This window comes from Carettochelys insculpta, chromosome 23 (genome assembly GCF_033958435.1).
Source record: "Carettochelys insculpta isolate YL-2023 chromosome 23, ASM3395843v1, whole genome shotgun sequence".
NCBI lineage: Eukaryota > Metazoa > Chordata > Testudines > Carettochelyidae > Carettochelys > Carettochelys insculpta.
Window position 1 is genome coordinate 23,723,706 of NC_134159.1, and position 24,974 is coordinate 23,748,679.

Here is a 24,974-nt window from a genome sequence, read left to right on the forward strand (position 1 = left end):
CGCAGGCACGCAGCCTGCCGGCACCGAAGGACACCGCACATGCGGCACCGACTTCGAGTGTGCCGAGCTCGGTGCGGACGGGGCCGGGATCCCCTGTATGTCAGGGGCGGAGTTACCTCCTCAAGGGAGGGGGAAGACTGCACACAAGAGGAGGCATTGCAGCCCCTCTCCGCACAGGGCTGTGTAGTTGCTTTCTCACAGCCCTCCGCTATGTTGCAGACTCCAACTAGAAGGCAGGGGTCCCCCCCTCCTTGGCCTACCCGGAGCCCCCTTCTCCATTTCTGCAGCCAGCCTCACCCTGGCTGGGACCACCTCCACCCTTCCTGGGATTTGAACTGCTGGACTATTAGGCAAAGTCGCTCTCTCCAGGGTCTCGACGGTCTCCCTCCCCCAGACGCAAAGGGTATGCACCAAGGGAGTGGTCTAGGTCACCTTCCCAAGACCAGTGCTTATACTGCCGTGGTCGCCCCTACCACGCAGGGCATAGACACCATCGGCAATCTACTAGGGAAAGATCCCTACGAACGATCTCGTACCCCCGAGGGCAATTGTGACCGGGGACAGAGACTTAAGCATCTCAGGGGGGACTGGTTATGGAACCCCGAGATTTTTCCTCGCACACCTCTAGTGAGAGGGTGTACCATCATCAGCAGGAACCGGAAGGGTCCAGAAAGATGTACCCCAGCGGTTCCTTGCTTTCCTCCCCGGATGAGGCTCCGGCCCCGGGGGGCGTCCATCCTCCGGACGATCTCAAACAGTTCCAAGAGCTGTTTTACGAGGGTGGCCTTCACGCAAGGCTTCCAGACAGCAAAGGTGCAAGAGCAACACCATAAGCTCCTCAAAAATCTGAGACCTCCGGCCTCCTCCAAAATAGCAATACCGCTGATGACGCAATCTTGGAGTCTGCCACTATGATATGGCAGACTCCTGTGACTATTCCGCCTGTCCACAAAAGAGCGGAAAAAAAAAAAAAAAAAAAAAAAAACTTCGTGCCCACGAAGGGCATGGAGTTCCTGTTCAGCCACCCACAACCAAATTCTTTGGTGGTGGAGTCGTCGCAACGTGGGGGAATAAACAAACATGCCAAAAAGCTAGAGCTGTTGGGCAGAAAGGTCTACTCCTCCTCCACGCTACTGTTGCCAATGGCAAATTACGCAGCGCATCTAGCGAACCATAATTTCAACAACCACATTAGGTTGACCTCCCTCATGGACTCGCTTCCAGAGGGCACGAAACCAGTGCTCAAGGCCATCATCCGACCATTTTATAACCAGTGGCAAAGGATCACCACAGACACATGGGTGCTGGAGATCATAGCCACGGGGTACGCCATCCCCTCCCAGTTGCTCCCACCGCCATGACCTCCACCCGGGGCCCCACCTCCAGGAGGCCTCCCATGTAGTGAGGCTCAAGCAGGAGGTAGACCATCTCATGCTCGTAGGGGCAGTGGAAAGAGTGCCGGAGCAACTGCAAGGGAGAGGGTTCTACTCGAGGTACTTCCTCACGGGGAGGTCCATCTTAGATTTTCGAGGCCTCACCGGTACCTGCGCAAGCAACGTTTTCGGATGATCACAAACGCCTCCATCCTTACGGCACTAGACGATGGAGATTGGTTCGCAGCCCTCGACTTACAAGGTCCTACCGTTTGGGCTCTCCTCAGCCCCCAGAGTCTTCACCAAGACCTTGGCAGTGGTGTCAGCCTACCTGCACAGACAGGGGGTATTTATATTCCAGTATCTGAATGACTGCCTACTCAAAGGGGCCTCAAAGGAGGAGGTACTACGCATAATATGTGTCACAGCAGGCACGTTCTCTTCGCTCGGCCTGCTTATCAATCTGACAAAATCAAAGACAGACCCCACACAGGACATAGAGTTCGTAGGGGCACGCATAAATTCTATTACAGCGAGGGCGTATCTACCAGAGACTCGCTTTCGGGCCATCGGCTCCCTCGCGCAAGGCTTCACCTTCAGCCCTATGGTGCCGGTTCTGACGTGCTTACAGCCGCTGGGCCACATGGCAGCAGCAACGTTTCGTAGAACAGAACGCCAGGTTACACATGCGCAGCATGCAGCATTGGCTGGCGAGCGTATACAAACCGGCAGCACACACTGTTCACAGGATGGCGTCGCCCACAACGGAGGTGCGCAAATCCCTGCAATGGTGGGTAAACCCCGAGAACCTGCTAACAAGGGTACCCTTCCACCAACCACACGTATTGGTTTTTCTTACTACAGATGCCCCCCTCATAGGGTGGGGAGCACACATGGGCGAAGAGGTGATGCAAGGGCTGTGGTCCTCTATGGAGCAGTCACTGCACACAAATATACTGGAGCTCAAAGCAGTGTTCAACGCCTGCAGACACTTTCGAGACCAACTGAAAGGCAAGGTAGTCGGGATCAGTACAGACGATACCTCCACCATGTTTTATATAAATCGGCAAGGAGGAGCTCGGTCCCGTGCCTTATGTGTAGAAGCAGTCCGGTTGTGGAACTGCTGCATCGCCAACAATGTAACCTTGAAAGCCTCGTACTTACCAGGCGCTCGCAATGTGAAGGCAGACCAGCTGAGCAGGCGTTTCGCACTCACGCACGAGTGGCAGATCCGTCCTGATCTGCTGCAACCGATTTTTCCACGCATGGGGTTTTTCCCCAGATAGACCCTGTTTGCTACTCAGCACAACAAGAAGTGCCCACGATTCTGCTCCAGGGCAGGACTGGGACGGGGGTCCCTGAGGGATGCCTTCGCGATCTCATGGAGGGGCCCCCTGCTTTACGCTTTCCCTCCCACAGTGCTCATCCACAAAGTGTTGCAGAAAGCCAGGAGGGAAGGAACCTGAATGATCCCGATAGTCCCAACGTGGGATCGACAGCAATGGTTCCCCCTATTCCTGCGCATGTCGGACCGGCCACCGATGTCCCCTCCGGTGGCGCGGGATCTGCTCACGCAAGCCCAGGGGTCCATAGTGCATCCGCACCCCCAAAGCCTGCGACTACAAACGTGGTTAATCCATGGCTCAGCTCCCTAGAGAGCACATGTACGGAGGAAGTGCAGCAAGTCCTAGAAAGTAGCAGGAGGACTTCCACCAGGAAGACCTTCAAGCAGAAATGGACTCGCTTTACGGCATGGTGTTCTACCAAACAGCTAGCCCCCTTTCGGTGCCTATGGCTGTGATATTAGAGTATTTAGTGGACCTCAAGAGAGGAGGACTCTCGCTATCCTCGTTTCAGGTCCACCTGGCCGCCATTTTGGTGTTCAGACACGAAGAGGAAGGGCACACGGTGTTCGCCCATCCCATGGTTACCAGGTTCTTCAAAGGGCTGGTAAGCCTATACCCCCCTCAGAAACCGCTTCCACCTCTGTGGAACTCGGACCTGGTGCTTAATGCGAAAAGGGGACCACCGTTTGAGCCTTTGGCCACGGTTTCCCTCCGCCTCCTTATGATGAAGACGACCTTTCTTCTCGCAATCACGTCAGCTCGCAGGGTGAGCGAGCTTGAGGCAGTTATGGCAACGCCGCCCTGCGCTGTTTTTCCAAGGAGGCGGTAACCATACGGCTGCATCCACCCTTTGTTCCTAAAGTTTCTTTCTGAGTTTCATACTAACGAACCTATTGTTTACCCTTGTTTATCCAAAGCCTCATAACTCTAACAAAGAGGTGCGCCTACACCTCCTGGACGTGAGCAGGCGCTAGCTTTCTATATGGACAGGACCAAGTCCTTCCGGAGAACGGATAGGCTCCTAGTCTCTATCGCTCCCAAATCAAAAGGAGAATGTCTCTCTTCGCAGAGAATCTCTAAGCACATCGTATCTTGCATAAAAATGTGCTACAAACTCAAAAAGACTCCTTTACTGGCCACGCCCAGGGCTCATTCCACTAGGGCGGTGGCAGCATCAACAGCCTTTTTTCAAGGGCGTTGCGCTAAAAGACATTTGCAGAGTGGCGACCTGGTCATCCTGTGACACCTTCGCCAAACATTACGCCCTTCACAGGGTATTCCAAGAGGATACCCGTCTCTTGGCAGCGGTCCTCTCGGGGACAAGCTGCACATAATCCGATTACCCACCTCCTATCTTGGGTTACTGCTGGGTAGTCACCTAATGTGGAGCACCCACGGGGACACTCGAAGAAGAAAGAAAGGTTACTCACCGTAGTAACGGTGGTTCTTCGAGATGTGTCCCCGTGGGTGCTCCAATACCCGCCCATCCTCCCCGCTCCGGATCTCTGTTTAGTGTTTTGCAGGAGCATCCGAGGCGGTTGGTCAAGGAACTGGCGGGGACCGGATCGCGCACATGGCCGGGAGCGCGCGGGGGAGCGGTGCGCAACGGCGCATGCGCGGTCCGGCAGAAACTGCTTGGAAGATCCGATCTGCGGCGCCGGGCGAGCCCGACACCTAATGTGGAGCACCCACGGGGACACATCTCGAAGAACCACCGTTACTACGGTGAGTAACCTTTCTCTCTCTAGGCAACACATTCCAATGCTTCTGTGAAATAGTTTTTCCTAATATATAACCTATACCTCTCCCTCTTCAACTTGAGACCATTAGTCCTTGTTCTGCCATCGGACACCACTGAGAAAAGTTTCTCACCCTCCTCTTTAGAGCTCCCCTTCAGGAAGTTGAAGGCTGCTATTAAATCACCCCTAAGTCTTGTCTTCTGTAAACAAAGCAAGACCAAATCCCTCAGCTTCTCCTCACAGGTCTTCTGCTCCAGCCCCTTAATCATTTTTGTTGCCCTCCGCTGAACCTGCTCCAGCAAATCCACATCCTTTTTATACTGGGGGGGCCCAAAACTGGACACAGTACTCCAGATGTGGCCTCACCAGTGCTGAATAGAGGGGAATAACTACTTCTCTAGATCTGCTCGAAATGCTCCTCCTAATGCACCCTACTATGCCATTAGCCTTCTTGGCTACAAGGGAACACTGTTTACTCATATCCAGCCTTTCACCCACCACAACCCTTAGGTCCCTTTCCATCGTACTGCTGCAGACCGAGTCGGTCCCCAGCCTATAACAATGCATGGGATTCTTCTGCCCCAGGTGCAGGACTCTACACTTCTTGTTGAAACGCAACAGATTTCTTTTGGCCCAGTCCTCCAATTTATCCAGGTCCCTCTGGATTCTCTCTCTACCCTCCAACGTATCTACCTCTTCCCCTAGTTTTGTGTCATCTGCAAACTTGATGGGGCTGCAATCAAATCCCTCATCCAGGTCATTAATAAAGATGTTGAACAACACCGGCCCCAGAACCGAGCCTTGCTGCACTCCGCTTGAAACTGACCACCATCCAGATATTGAACCATTGACCACTACCCGTTGGGCCCGACCACCAAGCCAGCTTTCTATCCATCTTATAGTCCAAGGATCCAATCTATATTTCCTTAACTTATGGACAAGAATGTTGTGGGAGACTGTATCTAAACCTTTGCTGAAGTCAAGGTATATCACATCCACTGACTTCCCCATGTCCACAGAACTTGTGACCTTGTCATAGAAGCTAATCAGATTGGTCAGGCAGGACTTGCCCCTGGTGAATCCATGTTGGCTGCTTTTGATCACTTTTCCCTCTTCCAAGTGCTCCAAAATGGATTCCTTGAGGATTTCCTCCATTATTTTCCCAGGGATTGAGGTAAGGCTGACCGGTCTATAGTTCCCTGGATTGTCCTTCTTTCCTTTTTTAAAGAAGGGCACTACATTTGCCTTTTTCCAGTCATCCGGTATCTCCCCCAATCTCCAAAAGTCTTCAAAGATAATGACCAAAGGTTCAGCAATGACCTCTGTCAATTCCTTCAGTACCCTCGGGGGCATTAAATCCAGACCCATGGATTTGTGTACATCTAGTTTTTCTAGATAGCTCAGAACTTGTTCCTTCCCCACAGATGGCTGCCCTCCACCTTCCCATACTGCATTGTCTAGGACCGTCATGTGAAAGGTGACTTTGTCCTTTAAGACTGAGGCAAAAAAAAACATTGAGTACTTCAGCTTTTCCTACATCATCTGCCACTAGGTTACCTCCCTCATCCAATAACGACCCCACACCTTCTGTGATAACCCATTTATTGTTAACATGCCTGTAGAAACCCTTCTTGTTACAGAAACCCTTCTTGTTACTCTTCACATCCCTTGCCAGCTGCAGTTCCAGTTGTGCTTTCTCTTTCCTGATTACTGCCTGGCATTGTGCAGCCGTATATTTATACTGCTCCTTAGTCAGCTGTCCACATTTCCATTTCTTGTATGCATCCTTTTTTATTTTAACCTGACTAAGGATTTCCCTGTTAAGCCAAGCTGGTTGTCTACCATGTTTGCATTTCTTACTATGCAGCAGAAATAACTGAATCTCAGGCTGCTTCTACACATGCCACCTCCTGTCGGAGCTGGCATGGTAATAAGGCTATTCGAAGCAGGCTAATGAGACACTAACAAGCATATTCAGTGCCTCGTTAGCATAATGGCAGCCACGCAAATTTCAAAATACAGACTTTGAATTGCAGATTGACAGTGTAGGTGGGGGCATCTTTGAAATAAGTGCCCCACTTCAACATTCCCTTTCTCCATTCTAGTTTTGTGCAAGTAAGGGAATGTCGAAGTGGGGTGCTTATTTCAAAGCTGCCCCATCTACAGTATCAATCTACAATTCAAAGTCTGTACTTTGAAATTCGTGTGGCTGTCATTATGCTAATGAGGTGCTGAATATGCACATTAGTGCTTCATTAGCCTGCTTCAAATAGTCTCATTACCATGCCATGCCACCTCCAATGGGAAGTGGCGTGTGTAGAAGTAGCCTTAGTAAATGTTCCAGGGCGAAGAAGGTGGGGGTGACAGAAGGGATGCACACTCAGGTCACATTGCAGAGTAGTCACAAGATCTGTGGACTTGTAGCAGTTACTGTAGAGTTGTACATATAGTTCAGTGGCCCTGTGAATAACCCTCTGTAACGAGGACAGTTCTCTTATGCTAAGGACTGCTTACCCATGTATCACATTCAATGACAGTGCCTGGATAAACAAGCTGGAAAGTCAGAACATGATTTAATCACAGACAGGAACACAACCACTTTCATGGTGGGTGGGGAAGCTTTAAAGAGAAGTACAGAGATACAGACAAACAGATCAAATACCAGTAATAAAAAGTTAATTGGAATAGAATGAATCCATATTTTAAACCTTAACAGCAAAGTGCAGATTTAATATATGCTGCAAAATGTCCAAACCACACAAACTGGCACTGTTTGTTTTGATTAGAAAAGTATTACTTTTTTCAGGGTAAGCAATCAAGCAGAAAAAAATATTCAGCATGTGAAAAGACACAAAAGCTATTAAAAATGCTGATCGATCAAGAAATAAAGTGTAGCAAAGTAAGTGACTGCAGAAGGAAGTTTAAAAACTGGCAAGAAAATATATCACCAGCATGACAAATGGAGTATCAGAGAGAAACAGCTTCCATGGCATGGGTCTTTGGTTTTAAATTAAAAAGTAATTGAATTGAAAAGATGATTAGAAATTCTAAGCAGTCTGCAAATGAATTGACTAATTACTGAATCCTCAGAAAACCTCTGAGGGGCAGGTAGGTAGTATTATCATCACCCTCATTTTACTGATGAGCCAACTGAGGCAGAGAGGATCATGTCTTATTGAAGTGACAGGAGGAATTAGGGTCAGAGCCAGCACCTGGCTCATAGCATTAAGTTCAAACCCGCCTCCCTCTAAGGTTTCAAAAAAACCTGCCAATGTAGAAAACAGCAAAGAAACAAGATGATGAAGCCAGCTAAGGGCCCCTCAGGACAGCAGACAAGATGCCTGGGAAGGTATCTGGACAAGGAGCTGATGGGTGAGACTTGCCTGCACTGAGAGCTACCTAAGTCAGGATTATTCTTTTAAGCAGTTAAAGCCTAGGTCCTGACTCCCCTGTGCTTTGTACCTTGTGTTGTCATGTCTACCTGGACAAGGTGGGTATAAACAAAATCAAGTGATAACTTTCTCCACTCACTCTGGTGATAGGGTCTTACCTTCAAGTGCATGAGGTGCAATGCAGTAGAGACTTGTAGTATCAGATAAGATAAAATCATATTTATATTTATTTATTAATCTTTTAATTGTTTCATCATATCTGTGTCTTCTGCCAATCAGTCTGCAGTCTCCAGTGTATCTCAGGGATAGATAATCCTGATAAATATCTGACTTTCCAGCTGTGCAAAGCAAAGAAACACAGTGCTCTCAGTTGCCTTTCTTCTCTTCTTCTCTCCTGTTGCAGCTGGTGAGAGCTGTAGAACAAAACAGAATCATGCATTCCTGCAGCGAGATCCTGTTCTTACCTCTCGTTCTTTGTTTTTAGCTCATGATACCGGGCTTGTGACTCTGCAAGTTGCCTTCAACAATCAGATCATCTCCAACTCTGTGGTGTTTGAATATAAAGCCAGAGCTCTGCCAACCCTGCCTTCCTCTCAGCATGACTGGCTGTCCTTGGATGGTAAGGAGAGTATTCAGTGTCCCTTAACAATGTTTACCACACAAGGGTGCAAGTGGAGTATCAAGAGCAGCTCCTTCCTGAGGTAGGGCGAGAGAGGAGGTGAGTCTGGGCTGTTCAGAGAGTCACTTGCTCATTGTTTCAATATTACTCCATTTCAGAGAACATTTGCTGAAATTTCTAGTCTTTTTGGGCTGAACAAAATGTTGAGCTGGGGAGCCTGTGGCCCAAAGTCTGATCCATTTGTTGGGGAGGAGGGGATGCTTCCTCTGTAATAGAAAACCGATTGTCCCAAGGAAGGGGCTAGACCAGTCACCACTGTCAGAGCCTGCCTGAGGCAGGCTGCCCCTTCTGTCAGAACTCAGAACTTCCTTTTATCAGGAAAAATTCTAAAATGTCATGTTTAGTACCCTTTTCTACAGTAAAAAAGTCTTGGTAACTAACTCAGTGGTTTTCAAACATTTTTCATTTGTGAACTCCTAAAACATATCGGACGGAGGTGCAGATCCCGTAGGAAATCATAGATACAATTGGTGGACCCCATTTTGAAACCCTCTGAATTAAACAAAATGCAGAAGGGAAGAAGGAACTACAAACCTGATGGGTACAATCTGTTGGGTTTATGGTTTTTAAATGTCACTTTAAAATTGTAATTTATTAATCAGGGCAGACAGATTATGCCCAGCAGCTGGGAGTCTTGGATGCCATTGTATTCTAATTCTCTTGGGCCTGCACAACATCTATAAGAAGGAAGAAGGTAGGTGTTCTTTGGAGTGTTGGTGTCTCGTCCCCCATTCATAGTGGGGAACAGTGCACAAAGTATAAAATCATTAGTTACTAGCCATCTCTCATGCCTTGATTTGACAGACTAGGTTAGAACATGGTTATGTTTTACTGGATGTCAGAACGGAAGATAAATTTTTGGCTACTACAATGGAAACATGTACTTTACCCTTAATACTTATCTGGTAAGTCTGTGCCCCACAAAAAATTCATTTAAGATATACCCGTTGCAGCTGAACAAGTTGTAAGAAGCATAGAAAAAGAAGCAGGGAAGTTCTCTGCTCTCCAGGGTCCAGCTCGCCATCTAGGGAGACTTCATGCTGCCAGGAGGTGTAAAACCTTTTAGTTGGGAAAGAAGGAGAAGAGGTTCACAGCTGCTGTTGAATGCACCCAGGAAACAGCTGATCCACTGACTGGTTTCAGTTATTTTGTAAAACATTGACTGCTGGAAGTTTTATTGCTTTTCTCGTTAGCTTAGCATTAGGCAAGTTGCCAGCGTTAAGTAACTGGACAGCCACTTCATTTCCCTTCCTGTCTGTGATTGCCAGGGAGATGTGCCTTCCAGCTCAGGCCCTGGGGACCTGAGGAAAGTAGCCGATAGTGGTAGCAACCTTTACAGTCTGGAAAATTACCGATTTTTTTCATCCCTTTATTCATGAGTGTGTTGATATGCTAGGCACTGCCATGTGTTCTGTCCACTCTTAGAAAAAGACCTAACATCACTCTTCTCTGATCCCATTCATTTGACAGTTTTTATATTCTTATCTAATCTATTAGGCAAATATGATTTAGCAAAAATCCCTGCTATTCTGAGAACCGGTAGCGAATAAAGAGAGAGTACTCATTTATGTTACATAAAACAAGTCAAGAGAGAAGTAGACTATACTTATGCACTACAGTAAACTGTTTCATATCTGGCAGCCCCTTGACTGGGAGGTTGCCGGATATTCAAAAATTCTGGATAATGGACATGTATATCTAGAAATGCATAACAATAAAGAAAAACAAGGTTAGATATTCAGAAACAAATAAAAATGTATGCAGAGTACTCTATTTACCAACAACAGTAGTACTGTACACTGTAAACTTACACTGTATTTGGTGCATCTGTTTGTATTTACTTTCACTGTACTGTACTTATGGAAAACGTAACTAAAATTTACTTCAAAATCAACAAGAAGTCCTGTGGCACCTTATAGACTAACAGATATTTTGGAGCATAAGCTTTTGTGGGCAAAGACCCGCTTTGTTAAATGCATGAGTGGCAGGGTTTTCAGAGGAGGATTTAAAGAGGGAGTCTCAGTCAAGGGAAGGGCCAGAGCTGACAAGATCTATTCATTCGGGGTGGATGTGGCCCATTATTGGCAGTTAAGGTGGAGGAAGGAACATCAAGATTGGAGAAACTGTTTTTGTAATGCGCCAACCACTCCCAGTCTCTGTTCAATCCTTGGTTGATGGAGTCAAATTTGCAAATGAATTGCAGCTCAGAGATTTCTTTTTGCAGTTTTTTGTTGTTTTTGTGTAAGACTGCTACTTTTAAATCTGTTACTGAGTGTCCAGGGAGATTGAAGTGTTCTCCTACAGGTTTGTGTATCTTACTGTTCCTGATGTCTGATTTATGTCCATTTATTCATTTACATAAAGACTGTCCAGTTTGGCCAATGTAAATTGCAGTAGGGCATTGCTGGCACATGAGGGCATATATTTTATTAGTAGATGTGCAGGTGAAAGAGCCCCTGATGGTATGGTTGGTGTTAGGTCCTATGATGATATCACTGGAGTAGATATGTGAGCAGAGTTGGCATCGAGGTTTGTTGCAGGGATTGGTTCCAGGTTTAGAGTTACTGTGTTATGGTCTAGAGTTGCTGGTGAGAATTTGTTTAAGGTTGGCAGGCTGTCTGTAGGCGAGGACAGGCCTGCCTCCCAAGGTCTGTGAGAGTGAAGCATCGTTGTCCAGGGTGGGCTGTAGATCACTGATGATGTGCTAGAGAGGCTTTAGCTGGGGGCTCTGTATAATGGCCCGTGGTGTTCTCTTGTTTTCCCTGTTGGGGCTGTCTTGTAGCAGGTGGCTTCTGGGTACCTGTCTGGCCCTGTCAATCTGTTTCTTCACTTCCTTAGGTGGGAATTTTAGTTTCAGGAAGGCTTGGTAAAGGCCTTGTAGATGTTTGTCTCTGTCTGAGGCATTGGAGCAAATGCAGTTGTACCTTAGTGCCTGGCTGTATACAATGGATTGCGTAATGTGCCCTGGATGGAAGCTGGAGGCCTGTAGGTAAGCATAGCAGTCTGTGGGTTTTTGGTATAGGGTGGTGTTTATGTAAGCATCACTTATTTGCACAGTAGTGTCCAGGAAGTGGATCTCTTGTATGGCCTGGTCCAGGCTGAGGTAGATGGTAGGTTGGAAACTGTTGAAATCATGGTGGAACTCTTCAAAAGCCTCTTTCCCATGGATCCAGATGATGAAGATGTCATCAATCTAGCGCAAGTAGAGGAAGGGTGCTAGGGGATGAGAACTGAGGAAGCGTTGTTCCAGGTCAGCCAAAAAAATGTTGGCATACCGTGGGGCCATGCGGGTGCCCATAGCACTGCCACTGATTTGAAGGTATAAATTTTCCTCAAATCTGAAATAGCTGTGGGTGAGGACAAAGTCACAAAGCTTCACCACCATTTGTGCCTCGGTCTCATTAGGGATAATGTTCCTAACAGCTTGGAGTCCATCTTCATGTGGGATATTGGTGTAAAAGGTCTCTACATCCATGGTGGTCAGGATGGTGTTTTCAGGAAGGTCACCAATGAATTTGGTTTACTTATTTACTTACAGTTAAAATTCTGGTTATTTGAGAGTTATGGTTTTCTTCAAGTGGTCCCCGTGGGTGCTCCACAATAGGTGTCGGGCTCGCCCGGCGCCGCAGATCGGAATTCTTCTAGCAGTTTCTATTGGATCGCGCATGCGCTGACGCGCGCCACTCCCTTGCGCACCCCCAGCCATGTGCGCAATCTGGTCCCCGCCAGTTCCTTCTCAACCGCCATCAGCTGCAGACGGAATCCGCTCCGGCTAAAGCCAGAGACAGATAAGATAGTTGTTTTTTACGTGTTGTTTGTTTGTTTTGTCACTATTAAAACAAAAAAAAAAGAAGAGAAAGAAAGAGAATATTAGACAGCAGAGAGAAGAGGAACGAAGGAGAGAGGGGCGGGCAAGAAGGCTGTTAAGCCGTCTGCTGCCCTGAAGGCCGTGAATGTTATTTTGGGTTAGAAAGCACTGATTAGTGGCTAAGTACCCTATTAACAGTAAAGACTCACCACGATGGCTTCTTCAGGGTTTAAGAAGTGTGAGTCATGCCGCAAGGCTGTGCTGGCCTCTGATGGGCATAGTGAATGCATTTGCTGCCTGGGAGAGTCGCACGTTACCCAGAAGTGTTCCCACTGCACTAAGCTTACAGCCAGGGCCAGGAAAGACAGAGAGATGATGCTCAAAATGATCTTGTTTGGTAAGGCTCTCCAGCCTGAACCGCCGGAGAAGCCTCACGCAGAAGGGCCCTCTGGGTTGCATAAAAGGAAGGCAGCCTCTTTGACCCCCTCTGTGCAGAACAGGAGGAAACTCCCCGGATCAATCCTTGCCGGCGGGCCCAGCGGCCAGGATGAGCGGAACGCAGAGCCCCCAGCTGCGAGCTCATGAAAGCGGCAGTGCAGCAGCGCACATGGCAGAGGCCGAGCCTCCGATTACACAACAGGCGGCACAGAAGGCGCTGCGAGTGCCAGCGCGGCAAGCACCAGAATTGGCAGCACCGGCTTCCGCGGCGCCGACGGCGCAGGGGCACCCGGCATGGAGCCTATCGGCGCTGGAGGAAGCTACCCGCGCGGCACCGCAGCTGACGGTGATGAGCGCGGTGCCGACAACAGGGCCGAGATCCCTGGCACGGGAGGGGGCGGCACCCACCCCACAGGGGAGGGGCAAGGCAAAAGCAAAAACTCGGCACCTTAGTCCATCTCCAGGCAGGGCCGTGCTGCCCTCATCACCCAGCCAGCCCCGCCCCCCGCCCCCCCCCCCCCCCCCCCACGATACACACGCCACACCGCCGGGCTGTAACTCCACCGGCTTATCTCGGGCCTCCCTCTCCGTTCCTCCAACCAATTTTGCCGTGGCTCAGGCCACCTTCACCATTTTTGGGCATGGATCCCCTTGAGTACTATCACAAACTTGCTTCACCACTATCTATGTCGTCGCGGAGGTCCCGCTCTCCCAGACATCATGGGTACACTCCCCGATCGTGGTCCAAGTCTCCATCACCGGGCCCTTGCCCATGCTGCTATGGTCGTCCTCATCATGCTGAACACAGACACCGCAGACCCTCTAGATCCAGGGGCAGGTCCTCTCCTACTACTCGTCAATACTCCTGTGTACACTCTCGCTCTGGGATAGGAACACAGTTGTCCCAGGGGGAATTAGGTCCAGAATTCCAAGACTTCCCTTCACAGTCCTCCAGGGAGCAAGTATATCACCAGGCTCAGGAGCCAGAGGATTTGGGGGAGGTTTACCCCAGCGGTTCCTCCTCATCCTCTCCAGATGAGGCCATGGCCCCCGGGGATGTCTCCCCTCCGGATGACCTTAAACAATTCCAGGCCAGCTTCTTGTCCGCTGGAATTGACAGCACCGACGCATGCGGCACCAGCTTCCGCAGCGCCGATGACTCAGGGGCACCCGGCATGGAGCCTATCGGCGCTGGAGGAAGCTACCCGCACGCCACCTACAAACAAAAGAGCGGATAAGAAATACTTCGTCCCGGCGAAGAGCATGGAGTTCCTCTTTAGTCACCCGCAACCCAATTCTTTGGTGGTCGAATCGTCCCAGCAGAGGTCGAAGACATCTCAGTACAAATCGGGGGGGTCGGATAAAGATGCTAAGAAGCTAGAGCTGTTTGGCAGGAAGGTCTATTCCTCCTCTACCCTATTATTGAGAATGGCAAATTATGCAGCACATCTATCAAACCATAACTTTGACAATTACTCTAGACTCACTCCCCTCATGGATTCACTCCCGGAGGACAAGAAGCCAGTGTTAAAGGCGATTGTCCAGGAGGGCTATGCGGCGTCGCGGACGGGAGTTCAGATTGCCCTGGACGTGGCAGACACAGCAGCACGTTCAACAGCCGCAGCAGTGGTAATGCGTAGAGAATCCTGGCTCCAGACGTCTGGTATCCCCAGAGACCTACAGGCGAAGATCGTGGATTTTCCCTTTGATAAGCAAAAGCTGTTTGTGGACTCAACTGACTCGGTCCTCCATTCTAACAAAGACTCGAGGGCCACACTTAGGACCTTGGGTATTTATATTCCCCCATACAAGAAAAAGAAATTGTATCCTCAGCAAAGACGCTATGCTTACCAACCACAGCGCGCTCGATATCAGCGAGGCTACGACCAAGGGCACCATCAACAGCAGCAGCAGTACAGGGCTCCCAGGCGACATTCTCAACAAAGCCGTACACCCTTGGGACAGGCCCAGAGACAGCAAGTTTGACGGGTATGTCGGGGGCTGCACTATCAATACCATCGCTCAATGCCATTCTCATCTCATGTTCCATCATCTCCTCAAACCGTTCCACTCCCAATGGCAAAAGATCACCACAGACAAATGGGTGCTAGAAATTATAGCCACGGGTTACACGATCCCTTTGCAGTCGCTTCCACCAACGAAGCCTCCCGCCCGGCCTCATCTCAGGGACGCTGCCCACGAGGCGAGGCTGAAGCAGGAGGTAGATCACCTCATATTCATAGGGGCGGTGGAAAGAGTGCTGGAACAATTCCAAGGGAAAGGTTTTTATTCATGCTACTTCCTAACAGAGAAGAAACAGGAGGCTGGAGGCCGATTTTGGATCTACGGGGCCTCAACTGTTACTTGCGCAAGCAACGCTTTCGGATGATCACAGCTGCCTCCATACTTACGGCACTGGACGATGGAGACTGGTTTGCAGCCCTCGACTTACAAGATGCTTACTTTCATATAACAATCCAGCCGGCACACAGGCGCTTCCTCCGCTTCACGGTCGGCGGGGAACATTTCCAGTACAGGGTTCTTCCGTTCGGCCTATCCTCGTCACCCAGAGTCTTTACCAAAACCCTGGCAGTGGTATCAGCCTTCCTGCACAGATAGGGGGTGTTTATTTTCCCATATCTGGATGACTGTCTACTAAAAGGGGCCTCAAAGGCAGAGGTCCTACGCATGATACGCGTCACCGCGAACACGTTTACTTCGCTGGGCCTAGTTATAAACCTCGCAATGTCAAAGACCGAACCCACGCAAGATATAGAGTTTATAGGGGCACGCATAAACTCTATCACAGCAAGAGTATGCTTGCCCGACGCCCGCTTCCACGCCATCAGCTCCCTGGTGCAAGTCATGACATACAGCCCCATGGTGCCGGTCCTAACGTGTCTGCAACTGTTGGGGCACATGGCGGCAGCGACGTTTGTGGTACAGAATGCCAGGTTACACATGCGAAGCCTGCAGCATTGGCTGGCGAGTGTTTACAAACCGGCATCCCACACTGTCCACAGGGTAGTGTCGCCCACAACGGAGGTGCACACATCCCTAGCGTGGTGGGAAAACCCCGAGAATCTGCTAGTGGGGGTGCCTTTCCACCAACCACAAATTTCTATTTTTCTTACTACCGACGCCTCCCACGTAGGATGGGGAGCGCATATTGGCAGCAAGATGACGCAAGGGCTATGGTCCCCTGTGGAACAGACACTGCACATAAACATACTGGAGCTCAGAGCAGTGTTCAACACGTGCAGACATTTTCGAGAATACCTGCATGGCAAGGTAGTCGGGATCAATAGCGACAATACCTCCACTATGTTCTACATCAATCGACAAGGAGGGGCACGATCCCGTGCGTTATGTGTGGAAGCAGTCCGATTGTGGAACTGGTGCATCGCCAACAACATAACGTTGAAAGCCTCGTACTTGCCAGGCACCCACAACGTGAAGGCAGATCAGCTAAGCAGGCGCTTCGCACTCACGCACAAATGGCAGATCCGCTCCGACCTGCTACGGCACATATTTCGTACATGGGGGTTTCCCCAAGTCGATTTGTTTGCCACCCAGTACAACAAGAAGTGTCCCCAGTACTGCTCCAGAGCAGGAATAGGGCGGGGGTCCCTAGGAGATGCATTCATGATTTCATGGAAGGGCCCTCTACTCTACGCGTTTCCCCCCACAACACTTATCCATAAGGTTCTGCAAAAAGCCAGAAGGGAGAAAGCTCGCATGATACTCATAGTTCCAATTTGGGACCGGCAACAATGGTTTCCCTTGCTTCTACGCATGTCGGATCGTCCACCACTCCCCCTACCGGTGGTGCCAGACTTACTTACGCAGGCTCAGGGGTCCATAGTGCACTCGCACCCTCAGGGACTGCGCCTACAAGCATGGTTAATCCATGGCTCAGCGCCTTAGAGAGCACGTGTACAGAGGGAGTACAAGTCTTGGAGTGTAGCCGAAGGACCTCCACCAGGAGGACTTATGAACGGAAATGGACTCGATTTACAGCCTGGGGTTCCGCCAAACAGTTAGCTCCCCTTGACGTTCCTATAACCGTAATACTAGAATACCTGTTGGACCTCAAACGAGACGGGCTTTCTCTATCCTCACTAAAGGTCCACCTCGCTGCTATATCAGCTTTTCGGCATACAGAGGAAGGGCCCACTGTATTCGCCCACCCTATTGTCACAAGGTTCTTGAAGGGGCTGGTAAACCTGTACCCCCCTCGAAAACCACTTCCGCCATCGTGGAGTTTGGACTTGGTGCTCAGCACGCTATCGGGACCACCCTTCGAACCATTAGCCACGGTACCCCTCCAACTCCTTACGATGAAAACAACCTTCCTCCTTGTGATTACGTCAGCCCGCAGGGTGAGCTCGCTCGCAGCAGTGATGGCAACACCGCCCTGCACAGTATTCTCAAAGGAGGTGGTAACCTTATGGTTACACCCAGCCTTTGTTCCAAAAGTTTCCTCGGAGTTCTGGTGTCTCTCGCTCCCAGGTCAAAAGGGGAGGGCCTCTCTTCACAGAGAATTTCAAAGCACATTGTGTCCTGTATAAAAATGTGCTACGAGCTTCGAAAGACCCCTTTGCTGGCCCTGCCTAGGGCTCACTCCACCAGGGCGGTGGTGGCGTCAACAGCCTTCTTCAAGGGCATCGCGTTAAAAGACATCTGTAGAGCGGCGACCTGGTCATCCTACGACACCTTCGCCAAGCATTATGCCCTGCATCAGGTATTCGAGGAGGATACCCGTCTGTCAACAGCAGCCCTCTCGGGGGCAAGCTGCACATGAATCGATTATCCACCTCCTTACTTGGGTTACTGCTGGGAAGTCACCGATTGTGGAGCACCCACGGGGACCACTCGAAGAAGAAAGAGAAGTTACTCACCTGTAGTAACGATGGTTCTTCGAGATGTATCCCCGTGGGTGCTCCACCACCCACCCATCCTCCCCGCTTTGGATCTCTGTCTGGTGTTTTTCAGGAGCATCCAAGGCGGTTGGTCAAGGAACTGGCGAGGACTGGATCGCGCACATGGCCAGGGGCGCGCAAGGGAGTGGCGTGCGTCAGTGCATGCGCGATCCAATAGAAACTGCTAGAAGAATTCCGATCTGCGGCGCCGGGCGAGCCCGACACCTATTGTGGAGCACCCACGGGGACACATCTCGAAGAACCATCGTTACTACAGGTGAATAACTTCTCTTTAGTTGAGAGTTGCAGATGGAAGAATGCCAGATATGAAAGAGTTTACTATATCATGATTCTATGATTTGTCATATTGGAGACTGGAACGTGGGAAATAATGGGTTAATATACTGGTTCTGTTAACTCTTTCATCCAGTTGCTTTCAATCTTCTTTCATTTGCAAATCCCTACAACATTTCGGATGGAGATGTGGACCCCTTTGGAAATCTTAGATGTAGTCTGTGGACTAAACTAAAAAACATTGGTTTAGTCCAGTAGTATCCAATTGAAATTCACTCAGTCACCACAGCCCCCTCCCCGCCGCAGCCACAGGCCGGCCCCCCCACCCCCCCGCCCAGCTAGATTATTCAGGTGGTGCAAGCCACATCTTGGCCAGAACTGCCATGTCTGCACGAGCCTCACTGGGGCTGGAGCCACTGCAGATGCATGAGCTGTCCAGGGCCAGAGTCGCACTGCGGCTGAAGTCCCTGGGGTGGGAGGAGCCACTTCTGCCACTGCCATTCTTTAGATGTTTTTCTCTGAGCTGGAAAAGGGTGCCTTGCATATTGATGGCTGCGCTGTACACAGAGATTTGTAATCAGCCGTCTATAACTTGTGCTGATGAACTCACGTAGGGGATTGGTTCCTCAAGATTTTACCATGTGGCAAAGGATTCTATAGGGTTGATGAAGGTATGAGGAGAAGAAGGAACCCCCACTGTATTGCACAGGAGCAGGATTTAATGTCTGGGGCAGCTTAGATCATGCTCATTATTTCTGTCCGAGATGGACATCATTATGCACATTACTGCTTGTATGCTGGTGGTGCAGCCTTTCCTTTTCGTCTGCTCTGTCTGATTCTCTTATCTGTGTTAATCGTCTCTTTGCCTTGGCAGGCTGTGTCATGTATTTCTGATGCACACATAGGATTTATTTATGGCTTATCATTCTGTCTCTTGGCTGCTCTTTAATATTCTGCTAGGAGATACTCATTAAGTTGAAATGTGTGGAAGTATCCTGTCTCAGTGGTCCCATAGTGTGAAATCCCTTCACCCACGTTTTAAGGGTGCAAAGAGCCCCATAATAGCTGAAGTGCAGGTTCTAGAAGCAGTCATCACTGTGTACACTCCAATAATGCCTCAAGTCCCCATTGCAGTCATGGGCCCATGGTGCTGGGCGCTGTACAAAGAGTAAAATCACTGCCTCAGAGAGCTCAGGCCCAGACTTGTGAAGGTATTCAGACATTACTACACTCTCCATTGCAAGGCCTCACTGCTTAGTACTATGACTTCATTGCAGCTGGCAGCGAGTCTCTCAGGATGAACAGCACACTCTCACTAGCTCAGCACAAAATCATCTGCAAGGATGCTGCAGCTTGGGTGTCAGTTGAGCCCACCAGACCCCCAGGTCTAAATATGGGCAGCTGGTTTGAGTCACTACTGGAGCTGCAACATCAACACTGTTATTTTTCATCCACTAACTCAAGCCAAGCTTGCATGTGTCTGTCTCTCTGGGCTGGGAGGCATACCGTCACCTGCAGTGGAGAGACCTTTTCAAAACCAACTTAAACTCCTAAATCCCACTGACTTTTACCTGGACATCAATATCCTCCTCTGGCACATGGTAGTCACTCACAATGGAGCAAGCTGGCCATAGTTCAAAGAGGGGGATGTTTAGTAGCATTCAACGTTCCTAGCATAATCTAATCTCTTAAATTGGTTGCTACAATTGTGCCCGTTTTCTTTTTGCCCGGTTGGCTTTGTTGAATGTTAACCATCAGGTGACAGCTGCTGGGATAAGAGACCCAAAGGAGTGAATGCTACTGGTTGAAATTCTCTTGTCTAGCAACATTCTTTATCCAGCAGAGCAATGGATGTTGCTAGATCAGAGAACTCCAGCTGTGCAGAGCACAGCGGTGCCATGCTAGTGACCTGCTCTGGAGAGCCCCGTGGCAGCACCAAGGCAGGCAGCCATGTCAGAGAGCCACACTACTGTGAGCCTGGCTGGAGTTGGGGAGCCCAGCCCCAGTCAGGAGCCCTGCCAGCAGCCTTGCAGCTGCAGGGACCCCTGTCAGGGCAGGGGAGCCAGCAGTCCTATGGCATGGGGAGCCAACTGGGGTGGGAAGCCCCACTGGCAGCCCTGCAGCTTCAGAGACCCCAACCAGAGTCAGGGGAACCCCAGCAGACCCACAGTGGAGAACTGGCTAGTGCGGGGAGCTATGCTGTCAGCCACAAGGACCCTGGCCAGGGTGGGGAGTAGCCAGGCAAGCCCACAAGGGGCCCTCCCCCAGGCAGCCTGGGGGCTTGACCTCCCCTTGTCTGGCAAATACCCATGTTTGGGACCACTCAGGTCCGGAGGGTGCTGGATGAGGGACATACAACCTGTATTGGAGCCCCTCTTATTGAAATGCAAGTTAAACTACTGAAGACTGTGGGGAGCTAAAGATGGGAAGAGGGGATGCTGAGGTCCTTCGAAGGTTAAGCACTGACCTTCATTACCTTTTAAATTGCCCTTCTGATACATAATGCCTGTGATTGTGTCTGTAGGTCAAGGTTAGCAAGAAATGACATGGGCGGGGTAAAGGGAAGAAACCTGGCACAAGGGAAGAGCTCTTCCTGCAAATAATCCACTGGGCAAGGCCAGACCTGGAGCCAGACTTTATGTGGCTGAACTTGAACGAGGATAGGGTGAAAACAGGTACAGAGAAGAGGCTAAGGTAGAAGGGAGATGGATACAAAAGAGCCACAGTTATTATACACTGTCTAGTTCAGTTGCTCACCAACATCTCAGCTGAAAAGTTTGGTTTCAGGGGCCAAGAGTGGAAAGGGAGCACCTTGCCATATGGCAGGGTCTGTGTGTATTATTGCAGAAAGGACAGATACATTCAATTCAAGCAGAACAAAGAAATTCTAAAACCTATCTTGGATATTTCAGCTTTTCTGCTGATCCCAGCACATGATCTGAGTGAGATTTTTAGAGTTAAGTCTTACTAATCAATGGTCTCCATTCCGATTACTGTACTTTTGTTAATTTCTAAGGCTCACTTAATCTTTGCTAAATTATACTTGCAAAACATTTACATCTGTGACTGGTTTCCTTCTGAGTATGGGCTGTGCTTGCCAAACTACAAAAATACTAGGCCTAATAGTCTACCTGTATCAGATTTTGAATGTGGTTGATGCAAAGGAATTAACCTGGGAATGAAGGTTTACGGAGTACATGTCATACCACTTTGCTTATGTGCAAAGAAAGGCAGAGCGGTTGAGTTATATCATGTCTTTGGACTGGCTGAGAAGTAGGTTATTCAGACTCTCAATTTCTTGATATTTCATGTTTTGACCAGTCATCAAAAACTTGGTCATTGTAATTGTGGGTTAGTCAGAATGAGCCTAATTAACCTTCTAGCAGTGGTCAGCCTACCCATGATGCTTTGGCCTCAGGCTTATAGTAAAATTGAGAAATAAGCAGAGAGAAATGGAAATAGTGAATCAAAGGACCAGAAGGTAGAATATTTGCTAGGGGGAAAGCCAACCTGAGATGGAAGCTTGGGCCAAACTAGCCTTCGTTGGCATGTGTGTGGATTTAATATTCATGGAACCAGGAGGCAAATCAGCCTGGAAGGAGCCAGGAAGAATGGGAAGGAGGACTTAGCACCTGCAACATGCTGTGCTATACACATTGCTGATTTACTGTGTTGAATGGTCCACGGTATTGGTGCATCTTTGCTTGTGTCTTAGATCCTCTGGCCTGGCTCTCTTGGAGTGCACAATCAACCCTCCAGGACTGGGCACGGGCCCCTACTTGAATAACAGTTCACAGAAGTTTAGAGCAGGGAGATGAAGAATACTATAGTGGTCTGGAACTGCAAGCAGGATTTAGGTTGGTAGATTCCTTATTAGGAAAGTGGATGGGATGATAGTATTGTAAAGGTCCATCTACACCAGGGTGCCCAATATATTCGCCACTTGCCACGTGGTGATTAGAACACTGTGTTGTGGTGAATATGGGGGTGGCCAACCTGTGGTTCTCAAGCCACATGTGGGTCTTGGAGCCTTTAAATGCTGCTTCTCCTGAGAGCCGCATGCAGGGAGTGCTGTCCCGCCCTCAGAACGTGCGTCATCACCTGGTGAGTGAAGCATGTGCAGGCCCTGGCAGTGGCTCTGGTGGTGGCCCCAGGAGCAGTTCTGAGTCGCTGGCATTGAATTAGAATAGAGATGCCTGGCTCTGGGGGTGATTTATTTGTGGGGACGGGGCTGGGAGTGCCTGGCTCTGGGGGAGGGGCAGGGCATTTATATAGAGTTGGCCGGGGGGGGACCAGGAGCTCCTGGTTCTGTAAAGTTTTGTATAATATAATGTGACAAATATGGAAAGAGGACAATCACAAGTGTGATTATCTTTGAATTCACACTGGACATTGCTGATCTACACTAAGAAGATGAATGTCAGCAACAAGCTAGTTTTGCTGCTAGGCTAGATAGAGCAAAATTATTTTCAATACAATAACATTATGACCCATTACATATTTATCAGGAGCTTGGAATGAAAAGTGCAGCGTCCCTTTCTTTTATTTCTCCTTTAAACTAGTTCAGCACACAAATGTATCTGAAGTCTCTGTACCATGTGCATGATTTAAGTTTGTGAATTTGCCATTTTCAGTGCAAACAAAACCCTAAAGAAACCTCTCATAACAAATTAGATCCAAACACAAATGTATGGAGAACTGGGAACCCAGTACCTCTCCCTGAAACAGGCATCCTTCTACAAACAATCCTGATATTGAAAATAAGGAAACCAGAGTCATCTTGTCCTGGAGTATTTAGAGGAGATTCCCCATTGGTGATGAGGAACGGTGCTGCTGGGTTGCCTCTACTATTCATATTAAATCGGAAACATTCTTGCATATAGAAGCCATTCAGTTCTCAGGTGGTAGAAGAGAAAACCCACACATCCCAAGGAGTGCTGTGGAAGGTGCCTGAAGCTGCCTTTGCCAGCAGGAGATGCTGTGATGAAAAGCTGAGTCACCTGCAGCCATTAATCACCTTTCCATTACAGAAAAAGGAGGGAAAAATTTAAAAATCCCACAGTCCAGTTCTGTGGGAGTTCTAGTGAATGTAGACAGAGAAGTGGAAAATGGCCACTCTGACTGGGAGTGCAGTGTCCTTTGTCCTGTAGCTTGTCAGTGAGACTGGGTGCTGGTTACTGAGCAAATTCCCAGAACTCCTTATGTGGAAGTGTGTGTGATGTGGTGATGGCGGAAGTGAAGGAGAGGGACTGCAGCAGAGAACAAACTAGGGCATTACTAAAGGGGGGGTGGGAAAGGACAGCTGCAATGCAGAGGCCCTTCGGGGAAAAGACTGAATAATTACATTAACCATGGCTTATCAGAGGCCTCTGCCTTCACATGCGATTTTCTGAATGCAGCAATACACCAACTTGTTTAAAGGGTCAACAACTTTTCCCAGAGCTGAGAAGAGGAAATGCTAGCTTGCTGTAATAAGGGCTAAATCCATGTGGATTCATCCCATGGACAGAACACATCTAATTTTTTCTACATGTTCTTATTTTCTGCATTCCTTAATTGCACTTTTCTAAATCCTAGCCTGAGAGTCAACTATATAAAGTTGGGAGGTAAAATATTTCAAGATTTTATAAGTTGGAAATATTCACTCAATTTTAAACTTTGTTTTGAGTTTCAGATTAATTCAAGGGAACATTTGGTTTACATAACTGTTAACACTCTTAGGTTGTGACTACACTTGCTCTTCTCTTTTGAAAAAGGAATGCAAATTGAAAATGCAAATGAGGCACTGATTTACATATATCATGCTTCATTTGCATAATTGCTTTTTGGAAGAGATTCTTTCAAAAGAAAAAAGTGCAGATGGGGCTCTTTTGAAAATAAACCTCATCTTAGAAAGAACCCTGCATTTTCAATTTCCCTTATTTTCATTCCTCTTTTGAAAGAGGAGTGCAAGTGTAAACACAGCCCTACTGACTTCTACAGATGCTATAGGAGGAAGAAGTCAGGACTGATAAAATCTCTCATATGCCAAGTAAGCTTAGCAATGGGAAAGTCCATTTCCAATTTACTTAGTCACAAAAAGATCTCAGGTGTGAGTAGTTGTTCCTGTAATATATCTCGGGTTGAAAGTTCTAAAGTGTTCACTTCAGTGGAGTGGGCCATTCTGTTAAAGACTTGAGAATTTGCATTTTACAACAAAGAGACTTTAAAAACAGATTGCATAGAGAAGGTTGTCCAATGGAGTTCATATTCAAATTCAACACATTAACATGTGGTATGAACAAAGACAACTACCTCACGCAGTACAGGAAATGCTTCCCTTCCTTTCCTATTTTTGATTCTCTGTGACTTAAAGATTGAGTCTGTTCTGGTATAGCTATGATCTGAAGAAGTGGGTCTGTCCCACGAAAGCTCATCACCTAATACATTATTTTGTTAGTCTTTAAAGTGCTACTGGACTTCTTTTTTGTTTTGACAGTATATCGACTAGCATGACTATCTCTCTCTTACTATCCAACAAAGTTGATTAGAGGGAGATACTTAACAGAATTTGAGAGGTGCTGGTGGAACCTCCTCACCCTTGTCTCTTCTCATGGCCTTTGGGAGACTGGCACTTGTGACATTTGATGGCTGAGCTGAACCTGACATCTACCTGCTCCTTGAAGAGCATCTCTGCCACATGCACTTGCAAATGCTGCCCTGCATTTCCTAGGCTGCTTATCCTTCCCGTGAACGTTCTTTTTACTGATCTACTGCTAGATGGACTGGGCCATTTTTTCTTTAGCCATTTTGAAATAGCTGCATCAAACTTCACTCTGCAGCCCTCTCTGCAATTTGGCCTGCTCATGTCTTTCTGATACAAGCAGAGAGCTCATCTGGTCCAGCATAGGGAACCATAGGGGAAGAGATCTGACCTGTGTTTCCAGTTGTCTGTTTTACTTTGATGAACTGTGTGTGAAATAGTAACAGAGAGAAAGCCGTGA

At 48.5% G+C, this 24,974-nt stretch overlaps 1 protein-coding gene across 1 annotated transcript in view; it reads left to right on the forward strand.

Annotated features, from left to right (window-relative positions):
- The window catches only part of CAMTA1 (calmodulin binding transcription activator 1), a 1,240,930-nt gene that overhangs the window by 1,097,816 nt on the left and 118,140 nt on the right, over positions 1–24,974 (forward strand). Inside the window, exon 11 of the mRNA XM_075017972.1 lies at positions 8,335–8,469. Within this exon, the coding sequence (XP_074874073.1) occupies positions 8,335–8,469 (135 nt within the window). The remainder of the gene's footprint in view (positions 1–8,334; positions 8,470–24,974) is intronic.